Source organism: Acartia tonsa, chromosome 6 (genome assembly GCF_053477335.1).
Source record: "Acartia tonsa isolate MP-2025a chromosome 6, ASM5347733v1, whole genome shotgun sequence".
Lineage (NCBI taxonomy): Eukaryota > Metazoa > Arthropoda > Copepoda > Calanoida > Acartiidae > Acartia > Acartia tonsa.
Genome location: NC_137265.1, coordinates 17,896,267 through 17,908,748, shown reverse-complemented (window position 1 = coordinate 17,908,748; position 12,482 = coordinate 17,896,267). Strand labels below are relative to the sequence as shown.

Below are 12,482 nucleotides of genomic sequence, written 5' to 3'. Positions count from 1 at the left end.
TGTGTGTGTGTGTGTGTGTGTTTATGAGTATGAATGTGTACTGCTTCTCCTTACAGTTTTATTTACGCATACACGCTGTGAAAATACGCTGTGTTCCCTTATATACTTTCTCTTACAGTTTTCTCAAAATTGTATAGCTCTTTTTTACAACTGCTTTGGTGCTAATTTACATTTTCTATTCTATAAAGTATTGTAATATAGACAAACAGCATAAGCTAATGATAGAGTAGACTTAATGTTCAATTCAAAATGCAAACAGATTTTCAAATATTTATTATATTGGATTAAATGCAGTTTTTTGAGTAAATAAGATTATATATTGATACTATATTTAGAAATGATTAAATATGTTAATAAGTCAAAACTACTGATTATTCAAAGCTGGATAGTTCTGAAGTAGCAGGATGTCTGTCTGTATATCAGGACACCAAACAACAGGATGACTGTCTGTTTAATTAATACAACGTATTAATTAACTATGCACTTTGAAGGGGTAGAATATCTGCCTATGCAAACTATCTAAAGTAGTAGGATGTCTGTAAATAGCTGTATTGGTCTTAATAAAGACTCGAACCCAAACCAGATAATGTTCTGTGTTAGGACTCTCAATATCAACTGACTTAAATATATTTTCTCTTTATTCTTTCTGAGAGCAATTAAAGAGCAATTAAGAGTAACAATTAACATATGGTCTGCAAACTTAAATATGACATCACAACATAAATATATGACATTTACCCCCTTCTGAAACCATCCAGCTAAGCATGGTTTCACCATCCATCAGGTTGATCCAATAAACTAGGATCAATGTCTTCACTGGGTGAACCTACATCGAAATTAACCCCGGCCTCCAGTCCTTCCTCTCCTTCACCCACTGGAGGAGGAGTGTTCAGCGCCCCTCCACCAACCTCAGCCGAAACGCCCACTGTTGCCGCTATGACAGCATTACTCGCTGCAGCAGTTACAGGCCCTCCTACTGCCACCATCACAGCATCATTTACAGCTGAGGCGGTATCATTCGCAACAGCCACCTCTGCAGCAACCGCTGGCCCATCTGCCGACATTGCCACTTCCATTTCAACGCCACCAGTGACCTGAACACCTCCCGAGACCATCATCACTCCGTTGCCAGCCCCAGCACCGTCAGAAGTTCCAGCCTGCTGCAACTGCCAATATGACGCCGCCGGTAAGTCATTGTTTATTCTGCGCCGGATCTCGCTAAGCTCACTAAAAATATTGGACAGGTGCCTTTGCACTTCAGCCTCTTTTTTCGCCATCTCAGTAATAGCCTCTTGAACCTTAGTTCCCTGTCCTGCCAAAACACTTTCCACTTGTTGGCTCACCTGCTGTCCCAACTTGGCTGAACTACTTTCCCAATTATCAGTCATTGCTGTCTGTACACTTTGTACCATATAAGAAGTCTTTTGCTGTGCAGTAGTAGCCACCATTTGCTGCATCTCTGTATCTACCTTCCTTATACAGTCCATTAGATCCCTCTTATGCGAGGCCAACATATCTTTAATCCGATTATGACTGTCCGTCTGCCAAAGTTTCTGTGCAGTGTTCAAACTTTTGACTGATTCTCTTACAGCTTCACGAATTTTTTCCTCAATCATAGGCTTTAGAGTCACAGCAACAGAATTACTGATTTTACCTATATCTTCATCACTGAGCGGCGCCAAGCCACGTTTGTCATTCTTGCGCTCAGCCTTATTTCTCTCAACCTCAGCACGTAAATCTGGTAACTCCCTCTTTTGTTTAGGCCCAAGAGAATCTGACCCAGCAGGCCGCTTGACCACGCCCCTTCTGGAAGTACCTTCCCCAGCATCATTATAAGCATTGCTGGCTCCCCTTCTGGAAGTACCTTCCCCAGCATCATCATAAGCCTTGCTGGCTCCCTTAGACCTGACCGACCCAGCAGCCTGATTTGGCACAAACTTACCAAATCTGCGCCGTCCATCACCAGAACCAGTATCTGCCACCTTTTCAGGCTTGTCCGTAGTAGGCTCAGTCCAACTGTCTATCTCCGAACCACTCTGATCACTGGGCAGACGATCCCTGGAATCAAGCTCAACTTCAAGACTCACGTTGCCAACATCGTCCTCATCATCATATCCAGGCTCATACCTGGGGGATTCTACATCATACTGCCTCCTGTCATCTCTTCTATACACAACATGCCGCCGATTAGATCTGCCAGCTTCCAACATCTCAACAGACGGTTCACGCTCCTCCCGCCGAGGTGGGGCAGACGGCCGCTGATACCGCCTTTCGTTTCCATCTCCATTTCCTGATAATAATCAATAATTAAATATTAACATTTTAATATTTTAATATTTTAACATTTTTCATATATAAGACGACATTCAAAACGAAATACTTTACATAAATTATATTTATCAGGGATGCCAAATTTTAATTACTGTTTTCCCGATAACGCGAAAATTTGACGCAATTACACAGTCTGCCTAGACAACCAACACACAGCAATCCAATAACCACCCCAGCAGCACCCATCACCGCCATAACAAAATGCTGCCAACTATTAGTCAACCAATCAATTGAGGAATTATACAAATGTACAAACCAATCTTCTGTCACCTCTACAACAAACGCATTTGAATTAGCAGCCAATTCCGAAAGTTTAGCCTCTTCCACAGACTCCAACACCTGTCCTTTCTCTCCCTTATCCAGCAGATGCTCAAAATTCAATGGTACCTTCAACCAACTATCCTCCAACCGTTTAGTCTGAACCAGCTGCATTCCTGCCCCCTTATTGCCTAGATATAATCCAGGTTTAACTCTCACGAATACTGGATTTTTCCTACACTCGACAACCATCAACAAGGAAACATTTTTAACTAATCTTGTGAATGGTTCTACAGCAACAATTCTATCATCCATAAACAGAGAAAAATGACCAAGATAACACGGCAAATCTGCTCCTATAGTCACATTCAACCATCTTTTTTTACATACAGACACAAGCTCCATCTCCCCCAGATGTTGTACCAACAAATTTCCGACTTGCTTGATGTTGGAATGAAACAAATTATTCTCCCAACACCCCTGTTCTGCCTGTAAAATCCTTTCCACTTGATGATAGGAAGAAGTTAACTGTAATAATAAAGCACCATCCTCCTCTTTTTTTCGCATCCAAGGAAAGAAATTCTTTTTAGCAGTTGTAATCCACAAAACTACATCAGGAACGTTGGTATGAAAATAATGCAAATCAGTCAGAAAGTCAGAAAACTCCACTTTTTTCCCCAGTTTTAATCCCAACGAAAACTGTGGAGAAATCGCCAACCAACTTTGGCCACCCTGATTATTAGCATCATCCGCCATATTAGAAAATGTAAACAAAGTTAAATTCACAATTTCAACAGTCCGAAAATAACTAAAATAACGTCTATCTTCCTGTGATCTATTGTGAACTATCACTCGATCAAGCCCAAGCCGCAGATCAGACTCCAGACAGTGTGCCCCAATGAACTGGTCCTCAAGAAAACAACTGTTATCAGGTAACATTGAAATTTGTATATTTTTCAAATAACTTGTAATCTGAACTTCTTGAAAAGTATTAGGCACAAAGGTATTATTTAAATAAATACCATCTCCTCTGCACTGAGGGTCAATCCCATACGTCATCATATCATCATACAGGATGCTACCATTTATGAAATAAGTCAGTGACCGGTCATAAAACGCTACAGGCAACCGTCGTCCATCTATGTCTAACACCCTCTGTTCCTCCATCCTTTTACAATCTTCACTAGAAATTAACTCATCACTACTAACAACAGCTGGTGCCCCTAAATGTAGATGGCTATATTTGCCGCAATACCAGGTGTGAACCGTTCTGTCGACGTGACATTGTACCGCGGGCAAAAATCTCACTCCAACTTTTTTTAACAGATGACCGCTGACTGTTCCATTAAACTCATGCTGACCAAATACTGTACATTCTGAAGCCCTCAACTCAGGACCGTCGCCAACACACTCCTTTACTTGCACAGATATCACATCAGCACCACAAGGTAACAAACACAATCCCCAAATTAAAAAATATTTACCTGATTTAAATTTATTATTATGACCAGACATTATTAGCTGATAACTGTTCACCAATTCACCCGCAAATATCAACTGATTTAGCCTTTCATTGCAGGGCAACTTTCTACCTACTAGCTTTGTCAGCACATATTTGTTATTAAAATAATCAAATAACAATTCATGAACTCTTATTATAATATATTTTTTTTTTTAAAATATTTATATGTATTTTAATAATATTTTTTTTTTTCTCAAAAATAATTATTATCAGCTCTCCTTTCCCTACTTTCTCCGTCCTCGAGTTCCTATCTGAACATGTACCACAGGACCCCCTACCTGAGATCTTAACCTCCTCCCAGTGTCCCATAAATATTTCGCCACCCGTGATCCACTTTTCTTAATTGTAACTAATTTTTCAGGTGAAGATTGTGGCGGCGCCGTAGTCAAAAACGATTGTTCCGATGGAAGCTCAACCTCGTCAAAATTACCCTCAGCTACAGGAGCAGGCACCACAGATTCATCTGTCACTCCCACCTCTACTCCTTCACCTACAGGTATAATTTCTCTATTCTCATTCTCTGAAACTCTGTCATTATCAACCTCAACCTCACTCTCCTTCTCCTGAATCTCGTCACTCTGTCTTTCCTCTGCCAACTCAAAACCATCATTTTCAGATGACAAATACACAACATCTTCACTCTCTCTCTCCTCTACAGTTTCTTTCTCTACAGGCATATTGTCAACCTCCAAAAATATCTCATCGGACGGACAAATTTCAGGTAAAGGAAAAACGTTAAAATTAACCTCCTCCCCTAGAACTTCCGTTCGAGCATGAATTTTTCGAATCTTATCCCTAGCTACAACCTGATTTTTCTTGATGGGATTATTCCCAAAAGGTGCCAACTCATACAATGCATCCGAAAATTTCTTAACCACAATAAAAGGCCCTCCATAGAAAGACTGTAATTTCTTGGACACGTCAGTTTTTACAATATTAAAGAAAGCATAACAAACATCTGTAACTCTTAATGCTTCCCTCTGTACTCTGTGTTTATTTTGAACCTCTAAATATAACTTGGATTTTGTAGAAATTCTCTTAATTACATCCTCCATATTTTTCAGAAATTCCAAATACGACCGCGAAGATGAAGATTCAGCAGACGGAACTGGTGATAGGAAATCGAGAGGAATACGTGGCTGCCGACCAAAAACCAGAAAAAATGGAGAATATCCAGTTCTAGTACTCTTGGAACAGTTAATCACTAACGTAGCCAAAGGTAATTTTTTAGCCCAGTCCTTTGTTCCATGATTTTCATCTACCTTCAAAGCAGCATACAAACTTTGATTTTGCCTCTCTACAGGATTCGAATTTGGATTCCTGGGGGGAATTAGGACAGTATCCACCCCCAATCCTTTCATCACGCCTTTAAACACATTGCTTGTAAAATTTGTACCTCTATCCGATCTCAAAGCTCTAAATAATCCATAGGTAGGTACAAAATTTTCCAATATAGCCTTTACAGTTGTTTCAGTTTTAGCATCAACCAACGGACATGTAAAAACATATCTAGAAAATAGACAAACCATGATTAGGACAAATTTAACCGTCTGTCCCTGATGATAACATGGAGTCCAAGGTCCAACCAGATCTACGGACATATTAGCAAAAACTTCACTACTTTGAACAGAATGAGTTATAGGTGAAACATGTTTAGGATTACTTCCAGCCTTTTTCAAACATGTAATACAACTTCGTATTCTCGATTCCACAAACTTGTTCACGCCAGGCATAAAAAATCTCTCATTTATTTTACGTATTGTCTCCTGCACACCTCTATGTCCAGAACCATATCCACCATGAGCTGAATCAAATATATCATTGTATAAAGAAAGAGGCACTACAGGCCTCTCGACGAAACCCCCTTCGGCCAAAGGCTGTCTGAAAATTACAACCCCCTCTAGCACATACATGTGGCCAATAAGATTGTACAATAGTTCTTTTCTGCCCGATAACTCCGCCCTCTCATAAGACGACAACTGTCTCCTTTCCAATATCCATAACCTTATTTCATTTAGGATCTCGTCCTGCTGAAGACTACTTTGCCAGACAAACTCAACATCCGCCTCATCCTCTGCAGAATGTACCTGCATAATAGAGTAGATTTGATCCAGAAATGGTGAATCATCCAGGTAAGGATCCAAAATTTTATTATCTGTCTCTCTACACTCCTGACAATCCTTCAGTCGATGATTCTTACAATCTAACTCAGTTCTCGACAAATAATCTACGTTCACATGCTTAGTCCCCTGTCGATGGATAACTGTAAAGTCAAAACTTTGCAGGAAAGTTATCCATCGATAGGTGACACCGTTTATTGATCCTTTAGCCCAACGTTTATAATGCACTAGTGAAATACTGTCTGTCCGAACCAAAAACTCACGAAACCTACAAAAGTGTAAAAAATTCTTTAATGCATATACTAATGCACCTAATTCTCCTTTATAGGAAGGATAATTTTGTTCTGCAGCATTACACTTCTTACTACAGACACCAAACACTCTCTCCACACCATCCTGTTCTTGCGAAATAATCCCTGCAAAATACTGAGAACTATAATCTACATCCACAATAAAAAGATTAGGATTATCCCATTGAGGATAGCCTTTACACATTTCAGTCTTGAACATTTCCATAAATTCAGTCCATACTCTGTTCAACTCTTCTGTCCACTTTATTATAGTGTCATTCCTGTGACTATCCAACATGCACGACCTCTTGGCATAATCAGCAAAATATCCTCTGTAATAATTAGTAAATCCCAAAAATTTCTGCAACTCCTTCCCTGTTCTAGGCTTGCCCCAATCCTTAATCCGTTCCAGATATGCAGGATTCATTTTCAATCCATCGGCACTAATAATATGTCCCAAATAATGGCATTCTCTAGTCAATAAATCACACTTATCTAAATTTAATTTCAGGTTGACCTGCCGAAGAACTTGAAACAGTGCCTGCAGATGCTCTACATGTTCCTCTGGACTTGATGAAAACACGATCAGATCGTCCAAGTAGCTGATACAGAATCCATACATACCTGGCAAGATAGACAGCACCTTATCCATCAGAGCACAGAACAGGCTGGGTGCATTACACAACCCAAATGGCAACCTGTTAAACAAATACATCCTGTTTGCTGCACTAAAAGCTGTTAACGGTTTAGAGTCTTCATCCATAGTCATCGAATGGTAGGCAGCTGTCAAATCAAGAGTACTGAACACCTTGCCAGAACCCAGCTTCGTCAAATTATCCGAGATCAGTGGCAGCGGCCACGCCACCCGCTTAGTCACGTTGTTGAGGTTGCGGAAATCGATGACAAACCTCAACTTAGCCTCTGCTCCAGGTGCAGCCTTCTTTTTCACAGCAAAGATAGGACTGGACCAATCCGAGAAACCCTCCTCAATAATGCCAGCATCCAGCCATTTGGTCAACTGTTCCTTCAATTTAGCATCGTACTCTGGATTCAAAGGAATATTTCTGGCCTTCACAGGTTTAGCTCCAGGTAACAATTCTATATTATATGTCATTAATCTACAATCACCAATATCTGAATCATTCATTGAAAAGATATCAAAATTTTCCAAACAAATTTTAATAATCCTGGGTTTCAATTCTGGATTTTCCTTAATCATCTGATTTTCATCTAACTTCAATTTTTGAATAATAAACTGTACCCGTTCATGCATTTTTTGCCCCGACAACTTTTCTGGCTTATCCAATTCATTAATTGTTTTATTACAGGTAACATCTTGATTATCCATGATGAAACAATGCCCCATCTTCACATTTCTCAGCAAGGTAATAGGTTTTATTGACGCATTAACCACATTAACCACACAGGACCCATCTTTCCGTGGCTGATACACCCCCTCAATAATCATAATCCCATTGCCACTTGTCATCTTAGAAGAATTAGGGGACACGTACCAAAGCCCATCATTCTTTAATCCAGTCACATGCACCACAGCGGTAGATCCTCCAGGATAAAAAATAGTTTTATCCAGCAACTTCACATTATACTTCGTTGAATATAACTCTCCAAACCCACCCCCCTCCTTTATCCCTGGCAAGGTAGGTTTAGATGGAATTTCAGAATTCATTCGTCCGGACAAAATAGGAATTTTCTGTATCTCTGCCACCACCTGTTTCTGTAAACAGGAATTAATAGGAACAGATTCCCCACAAAATTCAAACTTATCTTCATCCAAACAAATATTAATTTTATTCTTTTTCAGGAAATCAGATCCAAGATTTACCAACCTACTCGTCACCTCAGGTACATAAAATATCTCCGTAAACACAGCTTGAGTTCCAGCAAATCTAAATTTCAACTCAACATATCCAATAATATTAACTTTCTTTAAATCTACTGAATATGCTGATAATTTAGCAGGACAAAACTCAACTCCATGTTTATCAAGAATTTCTCTAGATATCAAAGAATTAAAATTATTTCCTGTATCAATAATTCCTAACTCCTTCACCGGAATATCAGCCCCAGGCACAAGAAATTCTAAATCCGCACAAATAGGCATTTTCGTTATCTTCAAAAACTTCACAATCTCTTGAAAACACTAGTCATTATAATTAATATATCCATATATTTTAGATATACATCATTCCACTACACAGCAGTCAGCCCCTCATCTGTCACCAGCCGCCAACATACTGTTCAATTTATGAAATCCTGTACATCTCCCAAACTACCAGCATCACACAGCTACACTCCAAGTTTTTTTATATACAGGTAAGTACCTCTCGAAGTATTCAACCTTGCATAGGTACTTATCAAAAAATAATATACAGCAGATATATATATATATATATAAATATATATATATAATGTTTTCATTAACACGATCACACCTTGACTGACGAATAAACAAAACAGTAATGCTTTATAAAGTTGAAAGCAATAATGTAAATACAAGACAGCAAAATTAACTATTTACAGTACTATAGCCTATATAATGAATATGAATAAAAGAACGATCTATAAATTTCATCCTAGAATGAGATTTATACATCAAATCAATCATATCCATTACATAGGATATTGCTGGAAATTGTTTCTGGCTATGTCAGCAATCATAGCCTCATACTGTTTCTCATCTCTGCTCTTTTCAGAATCCACAACAGGCCCCACCTGATTGCCCCACCTATCCACAACAGGCCCCACCTGATTGACTGTCTTCTTCAGAAACTGCTCAGGTATTACCCTATTATTAGGCACTCCAGGACCCTCTTTCTTTTCGCTACCGACTGAGAAAAACTTAGCTTTGGTCTTTCCTATGCGAGAATCAGGAGCTGGCGGCTTGCCATCTCTCTTCTGCCAGCAACTAGCCACTACATGACCTTTTTTCCCACAATACCAACAAATCATAGTTTTAGCCTTCGAATTCAGAGCCCCAATCACGTTCTCAACCTGATCCCAAGGAATATCATCATCCCCTTCAATCCACGCATTATTATCGCCAATCTCAGTCCTGCCCTCCATATCAGATACATGCACTTCACTGATTACAGGCCTAGCTTTCACCTCCCTAGAATCCTCTAGCCTCAACCCTTCCATAGCCTGAGAATAACAGGACGTTACATTTTCAGGTGATACGTGTCCAGAACGAGCCCAGCTTACATAATGCTGACCTCTGCGAATCAAATAAGTCAAGAAAGCACTGTAATCTTCCAGGTAATGCATAGATTCAATGAAATTAGCCATATCTCTAGCTAAATCAGAAAACAGCAAATTCTTAGCCACATTATTATAGAAATCACGCCAAGATTGTCTAGAAATTTGACCAGGATGCATAAGCCTAAACAGACGCAATTTAGCATTGAAAAACACATCCACATTCTGACCACTCTTTTGTTTCAGGGCGTAAAAGAATTCGGTAGCCGACTCTGTATCAGCAAAGGGTATCACCAACCTTCTTATCAACAGGTAATAACCTAAAGCACTTAAGGAAGCATTAGCCTCCGGCGTAATCAACCTCCCCATCTTCTTCCCTTTGCACTCAAAAATCCTATTGTACAGGATGTCCTTGAAAAGCATAGGATCCTCCAACTTTGCGAACCTAGCAACCCTCCATAAGGATAAGAAATAATCCTCAAAATCAATGTTTCCATCCCAAAATGGAGCATCCCGCACAAAATCACTATCCCACTTGACTCCTCTTACAAGACAAAACTCCTTAAACTGCTCCTCTACAGTCTGTTGGCTTACACTACCGCCGGCCACCTTTTTATAGGCCTTAAGCACGTCAGCCCTTTCCTCAATTAAAGGAAATATATCCAACAATTGATTTTCATATTCGGTCAGACAACTCTCACGAACATTCATCCAATTTCCATTCCCAACAGGACCTAAAAACTCAATCTGCGAAAACTTCAAATGTCCAGGAGCACTTTTCCCTCTTTTAGCCTCAAAATTTGTAGAATCCAATTTAGCCTCCACACTCAAACGATTAATGAAAGATGTATTAAACGAATCATCCCCCGTCGCCTTGACTGCAGATACACTAGCCCCCATACTTGTTTCATACAAAAAACCGCTAATATCCCCATCCACTGGCAATTGCGCCACCTTTTTCTTAATAGTAGCCAAATCAACATCATAACCTAACTTCTTATGCTCATCAGAGTTCTTAAACTCTTTCACCTTATTCTCCAGCCGTTTATTCGCCGCCGTTAACTTATCCACCTGATCTTTGACAGTCGTATGCTCCTGCAACATTGCCCTAACATATTTTTTTATGCTTTCAGGCACAACGTCATTCTCCACCTCGCCCAACGCCAACTCCACATTCGCATTGGCACCTGCACCAGCATCCTCAGCCGCAGCATCCTCCTCCTCCCAATGTTCGGGAGTTCCATCATCATCCTGACTGTCATTCTCCCGAGGACGTTTAGGCGGCCGTCCACGCTTGCCTTCAGTTTTACCCCGCTCTCCTTTTTCTCCATCAGCCATATCCGAGCACTGGAACTAGATCCGCCGTGAAATTTAGATCAAAAGAGTTAAAGAATGAAATTCCACAGAAACCTGAAATATAAATCAAGTTAGAAATATAAAAACTAAAACAAAACTGTGAAAAATCCGAGATAAAAAAATATCTCAAAAAGTGAGTGACTTCAAATTAAACACCACTTCCCCCACCCTTAACTCAGCAGCAGGTCCAAATAACACGTAGCACAATAAGACTGCGCCAAATGTAATATAGACAAACAGCATAAGCTAATGATAGAGTAGACTTAATGTTCAATTCAAAATGCAAACAGATTTTCAAATATTTATTATATTGGATTAAATGCAGTTTTTTGAGTAAATAAGATTATATATTGATACTATATTTAGAAATGATTAAATATGTTAATAAGTCAAAACTACTGATTATTCAAAGCTGGATAGTTCTGAAGTAGCAGGATGTCTGTCTGTATATCAGGACACCAAACAACAGGATGACTGTCTGTTTAATTAATACAACGTATTAATTAACTATGCACTTTGAAGGGGTAGAATATCTGCCTATGCAAACTATCTAAAGTAGTAGGATGTCTGTAAATAGCTGTATTGGTCTTAATAAAGACTCGAACCCAAACCAGATAATGTTCTGTGTTAGGACTCTCAATATCAACTGACTTAAATATATTTTCTCTTTATTCTTTCTGAGAGCAATTAAAGAGCAATTAAGAGTAACAATTAACATATGGTCTGCAAACTTAAATATGACATCACAACATAAATATATGACAGTATTATTTTTTTTTGTCTCTAGCTAAAGCTTTACTGATTAAGTACTACATTTAATGGGTACTTTACATAGGTCTCAGGATTGTTTTGGGCTAATTATTTTTTAGATTTAAGTTGTTGGATGGTTTTAGGCTATTTTTTGCTTTCCTTGACCCTTGCCTAGGCCTTAGATACTTGGAGTGCAGCCTCAAGATACTAAGGTTGCAGCCTCTAGTAAAATCATGAAATTAGAAAGAAATCTAAATCTAACCCTCCTGTTTTTCCTTGTTGTCCATTTTCTAAAAATAAAATTGAAATCATGGAAGGGTGTGGTAATATTTTACTTGTTTGTGCTGCATTATGAGGGTTAGGTAAGGCTACCTAGTTATATAAATGACAAAAAAAACTTTGAAACGGGCTAAGCATTGCACATGTAAACAAAATTCCGAGCATAAAGGAAAGAAAGGCCTTTTCATTTTAATTTATCCTACCTAGCTTGTTTAGCTTGTATTAAAGGCTTTCTGTTTAAAATAATATTCTAGTTATTTAGTTAATGAAATATTGTGCAAACGTGTTACTGAATTTATTAAAAATTTACTTTATTAATGATGAGGTTCTGCAGGACAAAACGTTACTGTCTTGTTTGAA

At 38.9% G+C, this 12,482-nt stretch overlaps 1 protein-coding gene across 1 annotated transcript; it reads left to right on the top strand.

The window, feature by feature from the left end:
* The first annotated feature begins 4,485 nt into the window (after window positions 1–4,485).
* LOC145322999 (uncharacterized) lies at window positions 4,486–9,107 on the top strand. Its single transcript, XM_080165386.1, has 6 exons — window positions 4,486–4,607; window positions 7,033–7,610; window positions 7,850–7,906; window positions 8,344–8,384; window positions 8,718–8,855; window positions 9,096–9,107. The coding sequence occupies exons 2-6, from the start codon at window positions 7,421–7,423 to the stop codon at window positions 9,105–9,107; spliced, it is 438 nt and encodes a 145-aa protein (XP_080021512.1). The 5' UTR covers window positions 4,486–4,607; window positions 7,033–7,420.
* The last annotated feature ends 3,375 nt before the right edge of the window (window positions 9,108–12,482 follow it).

What these genes read in the sequence shown, in the direction of transcription:
- LOC145322999 (XM_080165386.1), top strand. Translation starts at nt 7,421, where the DNA reads ATGACAAACCTCAACTTAGCCTCTGCTCCAGGTGCAGCCTTCTTTTTC. An exon ending in CTTCACAGGTTTAGCTCCAG is followed by an intron (nt 7,611 to 7,849) that starts GTAACAATTCTA and finishes GTTTTATTACAG; the next exon opens with GTAACATCTTGATTATCCAT. An exon ending in TCTTCACATTTCTCAGCAAG is followed by an intron (nt 7,907 to 8,343) that starts GTAATAGGTTTT and finishes ATTCTTTTTCAG; the next exon opens with GAAATCAGATCCAAGATTTA.